Source organism: Lucilia cuprina, chromosome 4 (assembly GCF_022045245.1).
Source record: "Lucilia cuprina isolate Lc7/37 chromosome 4, ASM2204524v1, whole genome shotgun sequence".
Taxonomy (NCBI): domain Eukaryota; kingdom Metazoa; phylum Arthropoda; class Insecta; order Diptera; family Calliphoridae; genus Lucilia; species Lucilia cuprina.
In genome coordinates this window covers 5059814-5078051 of record NC_060952.1, presented here as the reverse complement: position 1 = coordinate 5078051, position 18238 = coordinate 5059814, and the positions used below count along the sequence as shown (strand labels likewise).

Below are 18238 nucleotides of genomic sequence, written 5' to 3'. Positions count from 1 at the left end.
TTAAAGATTTTTTTAATTATCGCTTTAGTGGGTAGGGTATATTGGGTTTGTGATGAATAATATTGGTTACGCCAGCTTAAAATGTACAAATCGGCTTAGAATCATTTTTGAGTCGATTTAGCTATGTCCTTCCGTCTGTGCGTGCATGTAAACCTTGTAATCAAACTACAACTCGCATTTTTGAAAATAATTCAATGAAATTTGTAAATCTTCTAGTCTATTGAAAATGGTTATGATCGGTAAAGTATTCCATCAAGCCCCTATACAACTAAAACCCCGAAAAGGGCTTGTTAACCTTGTATCAAAGTACAGGTCGCAATTTTGATTGCACTAGAGTCGAATCCTATTTTAAATGGGTAACATCGGTCCAATATTTGACCTAAGCCCATTAGAATTCTGGGGGTTTACCCAGAATAGGGCTTTAAAGTTCATAATTATGTTCAATATACTTGCATCTTAAAAGCTGGAAAATCAAGTTCTATACTAGCATTCATAACATTTCGTTTATATAGGAATTTATTAGAGCTAGAATCTAGCATGAAGAACTAAAGAAAAATGGGCAGACTAGAGCTAAAATACAATTTTACACTTACAAATTTGACATCCCAGTGATCATTTTAAAGGAAAATGGTCGAACTTTAATGGGGGAGCTTAAAACCTCTCTTATGAATTAATAATCCTTGTGAAGTTATGGGTTATAAATTGCATTCGGTTTGATGTAGTATATATCCTCCTATAAAACTATTCTAACATTTGGAAACAATTGGTGAATTTGCAACAGAAAGCGTGGCAACGCCCATATATAATCCAATCCAAAAATCGTATATCTGGGGAACTATTTGAGCAAAAATTACTGGTTATAGCTAATAGAATATAAATTTCGAATAAAATTATTCAATTTCTCAGTCAACTTCTTCAAACCTTTAAAAGAAATAATACTTTGTATGTATAAATTATTAATTCTTTTATTTATTACAAATACACAATTAAACATTTAATTAAACAAAATGTTTTATTTTTATTCCTAAAACAAAACTAATAATTAAGACATGTTACGATAAGAAAGAAACTAGATATTTAACAAAAACTACTTGTCTTAAATGTGATGATCAACTTACAATAAATACATATTTAAATATTTGTTAATTATTTTATTATTTATATGTATAATTTCTCTGAGGTATTTTAATGTTTCTGGAATAGAGAATGATCTGTTTGACTATTTGTCTTATGGAACTTATGGAAGAAGAAAAGAACACAAGTAAATGCAACAAATTGGAAAAAACATATTTACGCTAAAATGTTCGAGAGAGTATTTCACACAAAAACTTCTCTTATCTAAAATTGTTTAATTAACTTAATTAACAATGTTGTGTTGTAAACATAACTATTACTATTCATATTTTTCTTTTGATGAAATTATTGTCAAAACACATTTATAGTTGTTGTGTGTATAAATTTAACTTAAAGTTTAACGTTTTTTCTTTCTTTCTCCTTTATAATAATTTGTTAGTTAGATGGCTAAGCTCTTATTTGCATTACTCCTGCTGGCTGGCTGGCATAAAGTTCAGAGGATGTGTGTGTTTGTCTTGGGTAAAAGCCAAGGTCAATTTACAAGCCCTTGTTGAACCAAACTTGTGTTAATTCTGGGTTCTTCTTCTTAATAGATTCTTGGACTTCGGGTTCTAAGCTCTTAACCTGTAAATAGGAAAGAAAGAATTAGATGTTAAATTCGAATACAAATTTTTGATTTTTAATAAAAACATTTTAATTTCATATAGAAAATTTCTAGTCCAAAAAATATTTTGAATTTATGCAATTTCAGAAAGAAATCTCAATTTGGAATATAAATTTTCCATTTTGAACAGATGTTTTCATTTTCGAATGTACGTTTTGAAATCTAATTAATTTTTTTTTTTTGACTTTGTATGAAAAATTTCAATTTCAAATAAAAATGTTCAATTTCGAATGAAAAATTTTAATTTCCAATTTATTTTTTTAATTTCGAATTTAAATTCGAGTTAAAATTCAAAAAAATTACAAATTTTGAATATAAATTTTCAATTTTGAATAGAAATATTAAAATCTTTAAAGAAATTTCAAATAACAATTTTCAATTTTAAAAAGTATTTTCACTTTTAAATAAAAACTTTCCAATTAGAATAGATTTTCCCTTATTCTAGTTGAAAATTTCAAATTTGAATAATTTGAAATATTTCAAATATAATTTTTTAATTTTGAATATAATTTTTTCAAATTTAAATAACTATCTTCAATTTTGAATAAATTTTCAGTGTCTAATAGAAACTTACAAATTCAAACTTAGAGTTTTCAATTTCATATAAAAATTTCGAAATTTTAATAAGAAATTTATGTTTAATTTTAAAAAGAGATTCAATTTCAAAAAAATGTTTTTTTTGTTATTAATAAAAATTTTCCAATTTGAGAAAAAAATTATTTCGAATGGATTTTTTTTTAATTTAAATAAAAAATTCTCAATTAGAAAAAAAATTGATTTCGATGGAATATTTTTGAATTTTGAATAGAAATCTTTCAATTTCGAATTAAAATATTTATTTATGAATAAAAAATCTTCCATTTCGAACATAACTGCTTAAGTTTGTAAACAATTCTAAATTTTAAGTGGAAATTTACAATTTCGAATTTTTATTTCGGAAAAAAATGTTTTATTTCGAAAGAAAATTATTCAATTTTAAGAGAAATATTCAATTTGAAAGAGAAAAAAATTATAATTTCGAACAAAAAATTTAAAATTTTAATCAAAAATTTTAAAATTTCGAATAAAATCTTTAAAATTTTGCACAAAAATTTTAAATTGTAAATTTCGAATGTAAATTTTACAATTTCAAACAAACACCTTCAATTTTCGAACAAAATATCGAATTTGGAATAGAATTTTTTAATTTCAAACTGAAATTTTTTAAGAGAGTTTTAAATTTTTTCATTTCGTTTAGAAATTTTAAATTTTTATAGACATTTTTCAATTTCAAATACAAATTTTTCCAATTCGAATAAACATTTTTCCATTTCGAATATAAACTTTTCAATTTCGAAAAGAGATTTTTTTCTTTAGAAATGTTTCAATTTTGAAAAGAAATATTCAATTTCGAAAATAAATTTTTTTCAATTTTGAAAATAAATTTTTTTCAATTTTGAAAAGAAATTTTTCAATTAAAAAAAAAAAAAAAAATAAATTTCCAAGTGGTTTGGAAATTTAAAATTTCGAATAAAAATTATCAATTTGGAATAGAAAATATATTCAATTTCGAATATTTCTCTTCAAATACTTACATCTATGGCAGCTCTTTGACTAAAGAATGCACAGCCCAGGGGAGTGGCAAAGATTAAAACAAAGCCACAGAACAGGGTTTGAATGGGAGCACTAGCCTTGGGGAAACGTTTCAAGAAACCACCCTTTTCCAATTTGTTAATCAAAAGTGGAGTTAAAACTGTAAAGCAAAAAAAAAAAATATGTTAGTTTTTTTTTTTATAAAAATTTATAACAATTTATTGACAAAATCATTCTTACCCATGCCGGGAGTGGCCATAGCTATTCTACTGGCTACTACAGCGGTAATACCGACGGCGGCGGCCTTCTTAGAGATGCCCATTTCATTGTTCTGTTCATCCAAAAGGGTAACACCGTTCTTTAATTCTCTGTTGTAGTAAAAAGAAATTTTTTAATTAAATTTTTATAATCATTGTTAATATCGAAATGATAAAACTTACTGCATACGCATCATGGGTACATTGATGCAATTAGCAGCGGCCACAGCAGCCAAAGGTACCAAACGACCGATCAAGGGGTTCAAGTTCTAGAATAAATAATTTTTATTTAAATACCACTTTAAGGTGTTAGAAATGGAAAACTTCTGATTCAATTCTTTTGAATATACTCTCAAGGTCCTCAATTCTTAATTCAAAACTCACCTTAACTATTCTGTTCAATGATAAAGCTGTGGTCAAGGCACCACCAGTAGCCAAAACATATGAAGTCAACAATTGTCTAAAAAAAATAGTTAAAATATACACAAAATTTCGTTAAATTTAAATTAAATCAAATTAAACTAAACAATCTCTCAATTATCGGTTAATGAATGAATAAATAAATAAAAACTTACTCTTTAGAGAGGGGTGTAGAACCGGAACGATTTGTATAGTTGACCACGGCATTAAATGTTTGATTTACCCACTGCCAGAATATAACAGCCGGTGTAGTTTTGTAGAATGAAAGCATGCCTGTGTTTTAAATACGCAAAAGAATATTATAAAAACGTAAAACAATTATTACAATTACAAGTAATTTACATAAAAAGAAATTTGTGATTCAAACAAAACATTTTGAAAAATGAAAGTTTAGCGAATAGTAATATTTACATTTTTCAATTTATGTAAGTGTAGCGAACATCATGCACGTGTATTTTGATCGTACAATGAACTTGACATTGATAATTCAATTAATATTTTTTAATATATATGGGAAGAAGGGGAAAGGTGTGGATTGTGTAATTTATTTAGATTGTTTACACATGTGTTTAGAATAAATGACGACGCGTTAATAAAATTTCAAGAGAATTTCTATCAGAAAATTTCCATTTTGAGTTAAAATTCTCAATTTTGAAAAGAATATTTTAGTTTTATAATAAAAATCTGAATTTCGAAAAAATCTATTTCGAATTAAAAAATTTTGTTAAGAAATTTTAAATTCTAAAAAGAAAATTTCAATTCTGAAAAAAAATTCCTATTCTGAATAGAAATTTTAAAATATTGTATAGAAATTTTCAATTTCGAAAAAAACAATTTCGAAAAGAAATAAAATGAAGAAGAAAAATGTTTCTAAAAATTTTAAAATTGAAATAGAAACTCTTAAAAATTTTAAAACAGTTTTTGAAATTTTTAATTAAAAAATTTTAGATTTCGAATACAAAATTAGAATTTCGTATAGAAATATTCAGTTTAGATATTATTTAAATTTTGAATAGAAATTTTTAATTTCGAAATAAATTTTTAACTTTGAATATAAATAGGTCCCAACTTCGAATAGAAATGTTCACTTTTGAAAAAAAATTTTCAATTACAAACAGAAATCTTCAACTTCGAATATTAAATTTAAAATTCCAAGTGGAAATTCTTATTTCGAAATAGAAATGTTCAACTACAAAACAAAATCAATTTCTTAAAAAAAGTTTAATATAAAAAGAAATTTTAAATTTAGTATTAATATTAGTAAAGAAGACTTTGTAAAGTTTTCTGAATAGAATTTCTCAATTTCGTAAAAAATGGTATAATTTTGAAATGAAATATTTCAATTTATAAAGAAATTTTCGATTTCGAAAAAACAATTTAGATTTAAAACGAAATGTTCAATTTCAAATAAAAAATTTAAATTTCGAATAAAAATTTTTCCATTTCAAGTGGAGTTTTTCGATAATAATTTCTTAATATCTTGTCAATTTCGATAATATATATTTCAATGTCAATATATTGTAAACAATTTTCAATTTTGTTAATTTTAATCATAAAAACAAATTTTTAAAAATATTTAGAAATTCAAAAAAAAAAATTAAAATTTTTAGAAAAAATAGAAAATTTTCCATATAAAAAAATTCAATTTCGAAAAAATGAGTATAGATTCTTCAATTTCAGTTAAAAAATTTTAATTTCGGATAAAAATGTTCTATATTGAAGAGAAAGTTCATAATTTCGAATAAAAATTTTCAATTTCAAAAACAATTCTTCAATTTCTTGTCAATTTCAGTTAAAAATGTTCAATTTCGGATAAAAATGTTTTATATGGAATAAACGTTCATAGTTCGTATAAAGATTTTCAATTTCGAAAACAATTCCTCAATTTCTTGTCAATTTCGAAAATATTTTTGAAAAAAATTTAAAATTTTGTAAATTAATTTCAAAAATAAAAAAATCAAAGAAATTTAAAATTTCGAAAATAAATTTTCAATGCGAAAGTAGTTTTAAATATCGAAAATAAACTTTCAATATCGAATAGAAGTTTTCAACTTCGAATAGATTTTTAATTTCTAAGTGAAATTGACAATTCCAAAAAATGGTTTTCAGTTTCTAATAAATTTTCGAATTCAAAAAGGAAGGAGTTTTCAATTTTGATAGAAATTTTTAATTTGATCTCGAAAATAAATTTTCAATGGAAGTTTTGAAGAATATAAACTTCGAATAAAAATCCACAATTTCGAATGGATATTTTGTAATTTCGAATAGAAATTCTTAAATTTAAATAAAAATTCCTAATTTCGAATAAAAATTTTTAATTTTTAATAGAAATTCTTAAATTCAATTAGAAATTCCTAATTTCGAATAAAAAATTTTAATTTCGAATAGAAATTTTTAATTTTGAATAGAAATTCTTAATTTCGTATAAAAATTCTTAATTTCGAATAAAAATTCTTAATTTCGAATAAAAATTCTTAAATATTTTTTTTCAATTTAAAAAGAAGTTTACAATAAATTTTGAATTTTGATAATAAATTTTGAATTTTAAAGAAATTTCTTATTTTCGTATTGAAATTCTCAATTCTTAATAGAAATTTACAACAGAAATTTCTATTCAAAATTTGTTTGTTTCGAAAAAAATCAATTCCAAGATAACTTTTTCATTTAATTTCGAAAATTTTATATAAAAATTTTCTCTACTTACATCCAGTAATCAAAGTATTCATGGGCACCTGGGCGGACATACGACCAATGATCAACGACTTCTCGCCAGTCTCGGGATGAAAGGCTGAATCATACAAATACTTGGCACGCCACAATTCATCGACATTCTTAACATCTGGTACTGGTCTGCCGGCACGATAATCATTAACAATTCTCTTTGCCTTTTCCAAATCGGAATTCGAGGCCAATAAATTTAAAGGATTAGTCAAGAGGAAGAAATGTTTGGCACGATTCATATAAGTACTTTGATCATATTTAGGCTGATCGATATCAACTTTGGGCAATGTTGTCATGTTGTTAAAGTTTTATGTGGATCTGGAGTGCACTTAATCTTGAAAAGAAACATAAATACAAAAAATAAGTAAAAAATTATCAAATGGCTTATCAATCTAATGAAAACAATTAAATTATATGTCTACAGTTAATGACAATTTATAACGCGTGTTTGTTTTTTTTTTTTTTTTTTTAATTTATTAGTTTGTATTGACAACAAGAAAAAATGCCTAAATAAAACTAAATTTTAATTATGCGCCATTTTATTTGTTGTCTTTATAGGGGGTCTAGAGATTTATTAAGGGATCTCAAAGTTTATCTCTTGTTTTGTGAAATAATTATTTTTTGCTCTATTCCGTAGCCTTGTCTGTAATCAGAAACGTTATCAGTTCAAGCTTATTTTTAAAATATTTCCCTAGTTTTAGTTGTTTAATATTTGTAATCCCAATAACTTTTGTCTTTACCGAGCAAATAAGATTCAAAGTCTGAGTTGTTTGTTTTAATAATATTTCAACTTAAGACTTTAAACTTTTTCCTTTGGAAGCTGTTATGGTCATGTCTAGACTCTAAGAGTTTTAAATTAAAAACATAATGGGATCGATCCTATGATCTATATAGAAATCAATTATTTTAATTTAAAAATATTTTACAAATTTAGAAATATAATTGTTCATATTAACGTGAAGACACACTTATTTTTAAACATTCGTTTTAAATGCTATTGTTAAATGAAATATTTATAGACAGTTGTATAGTATAGCATCAATATATGTAGTTCAGCTTTAAATTTCAATATACCCACATGACCAAGCTGTCGTTCAGTTAGTAACACTTCATAAAAAATTATCAGAAACCATTCACAATTGCTACCCAGCAAAAGTAAAACAAAGTACTTCCAAAAGAATAACATTTATCACCACTTCAAAAATAGCACTAAGTGAATTTGTTTACCTTCCGTGGAAGTGATGTTTATTGACTTCCAAAGAAGCGAAAAGAATCCAATTTTGTTTAAAATTAAAGGTATATTTTTTGTACTGAAAAAAGTTGTTAAATAAGATGTATTCTATAATTTCACTTCATAATAACTTCTAAAAAAAGAACATCAAAATTACTTCCTAGGAATGACTTCAGATGTAGTGAATTTGGAATCAAATAAAAAGAACATCTCTCCTAAGACTAGCCTGTGTTAAAATCATCATTTCTTCAGGTCTTTTTCAGTACTTCCATGGAGTAAATTCTACTTCTTTTTCGCTTCTTTGGAAGTTCTTCTTTTACTGGGTAACGTTATAATTTTCGAAACTCTAAATCGATTCGCGAAACAAATCTAATCCATTTTGAAAGTTTCAAAATTACACTTTCACTTTGTGCAAACGTAGAGAATTTTTCAATAACTATCGCCAACATTTTATAAAAATTTACTTTCGAGATTAATTTGTTTCAGTTATTTGGTTAGAGGGGTTTACTTTTTCAAGTCGTAATATTTGCAAACACATTAAATTATTTGTTTATTTTATTTTTATGGCCTCCGGTAGGTTAGTGGTTAGTGTTCTAGTCTGGTAGACCGGAGGTGGTGGGTTCGATTCCCACCCGTGGCACTGGTTAAGGAGCGCACAACAGGCCCGATAGAGGCCTAGGTGTATTTCTTCGGATTTGATGTGTATACATCCTCCTTTCAAACTAACTAACTAACTAACTAACTTATTTTTGCGGTAAACAATTCATATTTAATATGTCGTCATCGAAAATGTGTCAATTCAATTTTTATTGCTGAATATTGAGATTTTATTATAAATGCAAATTCAACGCCACATGATAGTAATACGATATTTTGTTATTTAAATGTAATTTATTTAATAGTGTTAGCAGAAATTTGTTTTATATTTTACTTTTATAAATTGCTTCAGATTATTAGTAAGAATTAAAATTTTTTTCTAAATATCTGGAGTAAAGAAAAATGTATAATTCCTAGAAGCAACAGCGAACAGTTGTTAAGAAGTTGGTCTGGGAAACTGTCTCTATATAAGTATATAAATGGGCTTGTATTCTGAAACGATCGGAGATCTAATCGTTTACATATTCATACATTATCATTAGAAATATTGATGAATATTTTCTTCATCATAGATTTCCTAACCACATCGGAACTATTGCAACAAACTTGAATCTGGTTACGCTATATCTTTGATCTTCTAATATTAAGAAAAATGTTTACTATTTATTTGAAATGCTTAGGCTAATGCCCGCATATAGTTTGTTTTAAAAGAGGATGTATATTGAAATCCATAGATATATAATAAGCCTTTATCCGCCATGTTTTGCGCTCCGTTGCCCGGTTTCCCGGACGTAGTATAAGTATAAGCCTGTTTATACTACGTCCGGTTTCCCGGACGTAGTATAAGTATAAGCCTGTTTCTGGGTCTTCAATACTACACCTCAAGTCCGTTTTGTTCCCCAGTTTGGAGAAATTAGTAAAGAATGCCTACTGGTATTAGATCGAATGCTTCGCTTGATCGTGATAATCTATCTGGGATTAGTCTTTCAAAGTTCCCGGAATATTCTGTTATTCTAGTATGCGATCGAAAACGTCAAAAGGGTCTAGCATACATTGATTTCATGTCCTATAACCGCCTTTAGTTAATGAACCTACAGATAAGAGGCGTTTGGCTTTAAATGTCGTCTCATTTTCTACAGCCTTTGTTGACGTAGTGCTCATGGCTTCGCTTATACCCGAACAGTATGTACGTTAAACTCTTGGTACGAGTTTGATATAACACTTTTTGTCTTAAAAATCCACCAGGTTATTGAAAAATAAGTTGAAATTGGTCTAATTACAGATTTATAAAGCCAGTGTTTCATAGATGTAACAATTTTGTGCTTATGGTTCTACTATATATCTCTAGCTCTGATTTTCCTAGTCAATATTATCCTCTATAGTATAGTGGTATAAGACCTAAAAAAAAAGAACTTCCAAAGAAGTAGACTTTCTTCAGACCTCCAAGGCACCGAAAACTAAAGTTTTCGGCACCGATTTCAGTATATACGGAACTGTGCTTTAAGTTTGACTCTAGAGTTATAAACGTAAATAATTTGTTTGACTTCTAATTCTGAGTTCAGTTCTAAAATTGATCAGTTAATATGTTTTAGTCCAGTTCGTATTAACTCTCTCTGTCCAGCTAATTAAGCTTTTAAGGGCGGATTTCTTACTCATCAGTTAAACTAGGGTTAACTTGCTGTTAGATTAAACTCGGAGCAAATTTAGGCGGACTTTAACCGATGATTGTGTTTTTTAGTTTTAGATTTAAGCTCACTTAACTTTGTTAGTATTGCCAACTTTTCACTCAAAAAACATACACAATGAACAGCTGTTTTTTGCAAACAATACTATTGTAAAATGAAAAATTTTGGAAAAATGTTAATTAAACATAAAACAAAATAAATCAGAAAATTGCAATTTACTTAAATTATTAAGTTTTCGTTCTTCCGAAATCATTGTTTTATTGTTTTTGTTAATTGTGTTTTCTCACTTATAACTTGAGTTTAATTGGCCAATTACTCTCAGTTAAACTAAGATAATAAGTAACTTTACTGATAACTGAAAAACACGAAACATATATTAAACCAGGTTTAACCAAAAAATGAAGATTATCTTTATCAGAAAAACTCGCATTAAGAAGCTTAAATCCTTAGTCGTCTAACATTGTAGGGTATAGCGTAGGGTATACCAAGCATCTGTTTGTTTTTCCAACAGTTTTGTTTAAATTTTGTTCAAAGTATATAGTTTTTAAAAAACTCAAAAATCCTTTTTACACTTAAAGGGTTAAGCATTAGTAACAACAACAATTTCGGTAAAAGTTCATTGATTTTTTTGGGGGGCTTTCGTTATTTATTTCCCAGTTTTGTTATTGTACTTTGGATTAAACGTTAAACACACAAAAAACGAAGATTTTGTTTATATTTCCGCAACAAAAAATGTATACTAATAGAAATTTTAGTGGTGGTTTGCTATTTCCAAAAGTATGAAATATCAATGTCGACAAAGTATTGTACAGAGGAGACACACACAACACGAGCAGTGATAACGATTTTTCCCAAAATTTTTGTCATGTTGTTCAACACAAGAGAAGAATTTTGTTCTAAAACAAAACAGGCCGTTTTTGTTTAATTTTCAAGACCAATGTCAAATAAATGGTTTTCATATGGAAAAAGCAACAACTATAATATACGCAGCAACAACAACAAGTAGTAAATATTTTAATGATTATAAGCAGTAAATGCTGATTTTCGTATTTTACTAATAGTATTATGTATTTTACTAAACTCTGTGTAGTAATAGTTGTTTGTACTAGCAGTAATTGTTGTTGTTGTTGTTAATAGTTTCTTTAAATTTATAGAAGATTTCAATTGAAAATTAAATGGGAGGCAGGAGGCGATTAATAGGGCCACAGTGTCAATCATCATTTGTTTCTTATCGCTTTTAAGTATATATTTTTTTTCTTTTCAAAAAAATATCACTTGTTACATAATTTAAAGTGAAATTATGTATTATTTAACATGTTTTCTGTTTAAACATTTAAAACATTTGATTTTCAAGTTTTGTCTAAATATTACTCATTTCTAAAGAAGTTTGTAATATTAACTCTTTATAGTTATAAAAACGTTTTAAAACTAACTACAAAAACCAGCTGTCTAATTATTAAGTTACTCGGGAACTATACAGCCAGCGTATGGCATTCATTAACATTGGCTATAATACACACACTTTCATATATATATATATATATTTTTTTTCTACTTTCAAACATAAAAAAATTCACAAGTTTCTTTTCTTTTTTTCTCAAACGCTTAGAATTTTTACCTTTTTTTATAATTTTTGCACGCGCCGTTAGATTTCACGTACTTTTCTGTATCTTTATTTATTTGCTATTGAGTTTCGACCGGTTTGGCAGTAGAGTGAAAACTGATTTTAGTTTGTCGACAGCAGCAGTTAATTTGCTGCTCCATTCACACTCTTAACAGAAAGCTAAACTAAACATTACAAATACAATGTTGTGCTGGCAAATGTTTGGTGTTGTTGTTGTTGTTGTTGGTTGCTCTTGTTGTCGTCGTTTTTTTTTTTGATGTGGAAAAAGCTTAAAATCGATGGAGTGTAATTGTTGTTGCCAGCTTTTCAAACACTCTCAAAAAAAATATAACTATGTAAGAACAGAGTAGCCAGATGAAGGTGATAACTTGCTGGTATTAAATAAATTTAACGGTATTTTTGAACATTTTTTTTGATATCTTGTTAAATTCTCAGATGATAAACGTTACAGACTGCTTGCAAAAGTCCAATAGGAACCCAATGGAAGCAACTAAATGTAAATTTTGCAAAGATTTCTAACATTTAGATTCTAAATTTTAAAACCTGAAAACTTGTTTTATTTTAGATAGAGACTATTAAATATAGTCCCTCGATATGCTAATATATCTTTTATAAGGGGAGCTCTCAGAATATGACCTTGATATTTAAGCTATATAAACACGATTGTCAGATCTTACAACATTGAAAGATCTGGCAATGTAATGGTAATGTACTGCAAATGAAAAATTGTTAACAACAGCTAAGTTTTAGTTCAGAAAACCTTACATTTTCATTGTCAGGTTATAAATTCGTCTGCCAACAATAATCGTCAATTCACACTGTTGCCATATTATTCTATTGCAAAAATTGTTAGACTTTGATCGTGTTGCCAATAGATCTGAAACGGTTACATTGACAGATGCATAAAATTCCCATATCTTACAATAAAAATTGGCAGACAATTTCTGGCTATGGCAACGTAATCTGTTTACACGATTGTCAGATGTCTGACAGTATTATTGTTTTTGCGATATGCTGACAATGCTCATTGTAACAACGTTGTAAGATAAAAATTGAAATTTCACACGTCTGTTGCACATTTTATAAACATTTTTTTTGCCAACGTTGTAAGATCTGACAAGTGTGTATACATGGCATTAGGTATCCTAATATCAATATTATCACATTGTAAAATTCCCACAAATAAGCTTCATAATAACATAAATCACTTTCAGACCAGCTCGGTTTTAGAACCTAGATCTCATAATCTAATTCCGAAATCTAGCGTAAGATTCTATTATCTATCCACAACATTCTGAATCCAATTATTGACATTAAACGAAACTTAAAGTATAAAGTGCCACCGCTGAGAAAGATCGGGGTTTTTTTTGTCTGTTAGTAATCCTGGTTCGTTATATTTTGAAGGGAATACGACATCAGTCGTGGTAGAGCCGACACATTTTTTAATGACTTGAGCTTACAAATCAAACGAATTATCAATTTCGCTACTTCAAAATGTATATAAACTCGATATATTTGTGATTTGTGTAAAATTTATAATTTGAAACTTTTTAAAAATCAATTAGTTTGCAATGAATTTATTACCGCTTAATTTACCTTCAACATTGGCGTCCATTTCCCTTTAGAATTTATTTGTAAGATAAATATGTAAGAAATTTATTTATGTTAATATATTGACATATTTTTACAAAAATAATTTGTTTATATTTTTAAATAAATTCTGACAAGTTGTTTCATGGCTGCCAAATGGATTTGAATTTATAAAATTAGGGTAAAAGAAGAGTGAACTAAAAAAATCAGGTTTCGAATAATTCGAAAGATTTGATTTGGAATAACTTTGGTCAAAAATTTTAAATAAACTTAGGGTCATTTGGGAGTTTTTGTTTTCTTTTTTAGGGAACCTTTATTTAGGAATAATCTGGCAATTTTCTCATCAAGAATTCGTTGGTCATTAATAATTCTTAATAGAATATAACAACAACGAAATATAATAAATCGGTGGTTGTTGTTTTTTTATTTTATTTTTTATTGTACTCATTTTCTTGTTTCTTATCAATAACAATTTGAGTATTTTTTATATATGTGTTTCAAAGGGCGAGAGTTTTTGGGAGTAAATTTTTAAATGCTGAGCGAATTGAGTAGTAAATATTTATGGAAAATTTTCTTAGTTAAAGAAATAAACAAAAATGTTAAAGAAAAAAGAAGAAAGATATCAATTGTTTGCGATAGAAGTTGTTGATGAATGTTTTTTAGTACACTGTCAGAAATTTTTCATATCTAAGGAAAGTAATAGTAATTTTATAAATTAGTAGGGTAAATGCACCTAATGTCGGCATCACCCAGTAGTCGGCATCTTTTACATAAAAATGTAAATAAATAAGAAAAGCTGTACAAATTTATTAAGGTTTGATCTATATTTCATAGAAAATATGGTCTTTTTGCTTTATGAAATGAGTAAATTTAAGTAGGATTACTAATTTCCTCTATATTTGACGTTTTTTAGTGACAGCTTTGCAGCATTTGTAGTACTGTCAGTTTTCTTAAAAAAAATTTAGTATTAGTGCCACCTTAAACAAGTGAATATTTATATGAAATTAAATGATTTATTTGACAAAAATTGATTTAAATGAAAGAAAACAGTTGAAATATTCAATTTAAAGTGAAAAAGTTAGTTAAAAATATATTTTTTTGTAATTTTAATCGCTGCCGCCATTAGGAACACAATTTTTTATGAATTCTTATTGTCGGCATAGGGGTGCCGACTACTGGGTATTAAGTTCGATCATACGTATTCTATAGTCGGCACTCTAAAATTTATTATTTCTCTATAGAAAATTGGGTATATTACTATGTAAAATTTCTATATAACAATTTTCTCTTCAAAAATTATATGTATAACAGTTATTTTTGTAAAAAAATTATGTATAACACTTCTCTATAAAAATTTATGTATATTACAATTTCCTCTATAGAAAATTGATTGTACAACATTTGTTTCTATAGAGAATTATGTGTATACAATTTTTTTCTATAGAAAATTTTATGTATAACAATTTTTGATACAAAAAATTATGTGTATATCAGTTTTCTCTATGAAAAATTGTGTGTATACCCTTTTTTTCCTACAGAAAATTACTTCTATAATAGCTTTTTCTACAGAAGATTACAATTTTTTACTACAGAATATAATTTTCTATACAAAAAATATGTGTATAACAGTTTTTTCTATTAAAAATTTTGCATATTAAAATTTTTTCTAACAAAATTGCTTCTTAACTGTGTTTTTACAAAAAAATTATGAGTATAACTTTTTTTTTTCTATAGAAAATTCCTAGTATGACAATTTTTCTACAGAAAAGTGTTCTTATTATAATATCCTCTATGAAACTTACGTTAAATTTTTTCCTATAGGAAATTGCATATTTTTATAAAAGATTTTCTTTAAAAAACAGTACATATAACACTTTTCCCTATAAAAAATTACTTTTTTCTCTAACAAAAAATATAATATTGTACAGAAAATTGCATGTATAACTCTTTTTCTATAGAAAAAAAATGTTATTATGTATACTTATTACAATTATAATTATGTTCATAACATATTTTTCTACAGAAAAAACGATATTATTACAGTTATTTCTATAGAAAAAATTTAATTAAATATTTTCTTTGGAAAATTGTGTATATATCACTTTTTTCTATAAATAAATATGATTTTTTCAAACAAAAAATCTACTGCCGACTATAGGGACATTTTTTGTCGAACTTAGGAACACTGGTGCCGACTATTGGAAAATGTGGAGTTTTTAACAAAATTTACAAATTACTAAAAACTAGTTATTTGTTTTTCAAAAAAGGTAAATAGATCTAAAACTTAACTAAACACATAATTGAAATAACTAAAAATCATCGTAATAACATTTACCGACTCTTTAGGGGGATAGTTTGAAAAAGAGAAAAAAGTTAAACTGCCGACTATTGGTACATTTACCCTACTTACCTCTTCTCTATTTCAATGTTAAACATTATATTCTATGTTATAAACTTTTGCTAAACTTGTTGTCAGATCTTCTGACACTGTAATGACAATGTACTGATAATGAAAAATTGTTAGCAATAGGTAAATTCAGTCGATTGTAAGAAAACCTTACAATTTTATTGTTAGACAATAAATTTATTTGTCAACAAAAAATGTCTGTTCCACCTGTTGTCAGATTGTTCTATGAAAAAAGTGGTCAGATTTTATTTAAGTTGTATACAATCTTTTAATGCATCGTGTTATTAATAAAAAATATTTATTTTAAGCTATGTATACACGGCTGTCAGATCATACAACAGACCTGACAATGTGCTGACAATGAACAACTGTTAGCAATAGGTAAATTTTAACTTCTTATGATTCTAAGAAAACCTTATAATTTCATTGCCAGGCAATAAACGTATCTGTCAACAAATCCTGTCAGTTCAGACTGTTGTAAGATTGGGGAATGGCAAAAGTTGCCAGATAATATTTTAGATGTATATGCTCTATCAATATAAAGTGTAGTTATTAGAAAACATTTATCTGACAATGATTCCATCGCCAGATGCATAAAATTCGCACATCTGATAATTGTCAGACAATTATCTGACAATGGTAACGTAATGTGTTCACACGATTGTAAATTAATTGATAATGTTATTGTTTTATAATATACTGACAATTCTTTTTCTGACAACTTTGCAAGACACGGTTGTTATATATTTTCTAAATATTTTTGTAAGATCTGACAACCGTGTATACATAGCTTAAGTAGTCCATAGACTTGACAATAGGCTAGTCCATATAATAGAATGACCTATAGTGCAGTTAGCCTAAAGCTAGTCAATAAAGTTCTACATAAAACATTTAATATGTAAGTACATAGACTTGTCAATATAATATGGGACTGTCAATAGATTCTATAATTTAATCAATTGATTACTACATAGACTAGTTGATATACTAGCTAGTAGTCCATAAAGTAATTCATTGGATAGAAAATAGTCAATAAACTATTCCATAGTCTAGTTAAAAGACTAGCTTATATTCTAGTAATTGGGCTAGGTCATGGTATATTCAATATTTATAGTCTATTTATGTAAGTAGTATCCCAAACACTAGTCAATAGATTAGTTTATAATCTAATCATGAGAGACTAGTTAATTAATCTAGTCAATAAGTATATAAGTCCATAATTTAGTTAAGGGAGCAGTCAATAGATTTGACGCTATGTACATGTGGTGGCAGGATAGTCCATAAACTTGTCAATTTACTATTCCATAGTGTAGTCGATAAAGTAGTCAATGGTATTGTATAAATCAATAGGGTATTCTGAAGTCCATAGAAAAACCTATATATATAGACTAGTCCATTCACTAACCTATAGTATCTAGTCCATAGTCTAGTCGCTATAGTAAACCATATGTTAGTGAACAGAATGGTTAGTCTGTATACTATTTTTATATATCTATAAGTTGACAAATGCAGTTTGCAAATAATAGAATTTTTTATCAGAAATGTTTTCTTGTAATTTATTTTATTATTTTTTTATTAATTTATTTGTTTATTTATTACTGCTGTTATTATTCTTTTATTATTGTTGTCATTAATTTATAATAATAAATTATCATATCATGTTGTATATGTGTTTGTAATTGTGTATATAGTGAAATTTATTTATTATTTGTATTATTGTTTAATTGTTTTATTAATAAACTAACATAACATCAACAGTAAACATTGTACAATATTATTTATTTTATTTTTTTCTTTTAATTTATCTTTTTATTTTTTGCATTTTTCATTATTATTATTTTATATTATTTGGATTTTGAGTATAATTTTATTTTTTATTTATTTATACATAAATTTTCAATTTAAAATTTATTTATTGTATTTAATATTGTGTTTTAATAAATATGTAGAATGTTTTGTAGGGGTTGTTTTTGTTTTGGTAAATACATTTATGTTGTAAGTATATAATGTTTAATTTGTTGGTTTTGTATATAGTAGTGTTTATTACAAACTAAAATACATAAATCATTTAAATCTTAAATAGTTTTAAGGTTTTTTCTTTTAATTTTAAGTTCAGGATTAATTATCAGGTAAAAGTAACAATTATTTTGTGTTTTTTTATTAAAAATAAAAAATTTTTTATATTTTTAAATATTTTTCAACTATAAATATGTATGTACTTAAAGGGAATTTTGATGAATATGTATGTATGTACGTATTATGTATGTATGTATGGATTATTGTTTTATATTATTTTTCAGGCAGAGATAGTGAGTGGGTGTATACATGTATTTTGTTATAAATTATTTATTTTTTATACTTTTTTTAATTGAACAGTGCTGTTTTGGTTGTTTATG

At 26.2% G+C, this 18238-nt stretch overlaps 1 protein-coding gene across 2 annotated transcripts; it reads right to left on the bottom strand.

Moving 5' to 3' along the window:
* Positions 1–947: 947 nt before the first annotated feature.
* LOC111675469 (sideroflexin-1-3) lies at positions 948–11996 on the bottom strand. 2 transcript variants are annotated; one of them, XM_023436235.2, is made up of 8 exons: positions 11840–11996; positions 6692–7042; positions 4143–4260; positions 3952–4027; positions 3751–3836; positions 3551–3678; positions 3313–3470; positions 948–1698 (listed from the first exon to the last, which is right to left on the bottom strand). In XM_023436235.2, exons 2-8 carry the CDS (start codon positions 7002–7004, stop codon positions 1612–1614), a joined length of 966 nt encoding a protein of 321 aa, XP_023292003.1. In that variant the 5' UTR covers positions 7005–7042; positions 11840–11996; the 3' UTR covers positions 948–1611. The 2 variants fall into 2 exon arrangements, with proteins under 2 accessions (XP_023292003.1, XP_046805455.1); XM_046949499.1 differs by having other exon boundaries at positions 6692–7045; positions 11844–11983.
* Between the last annotated feature and the right edge of the window lie 6242 nt (positions 11997–18238).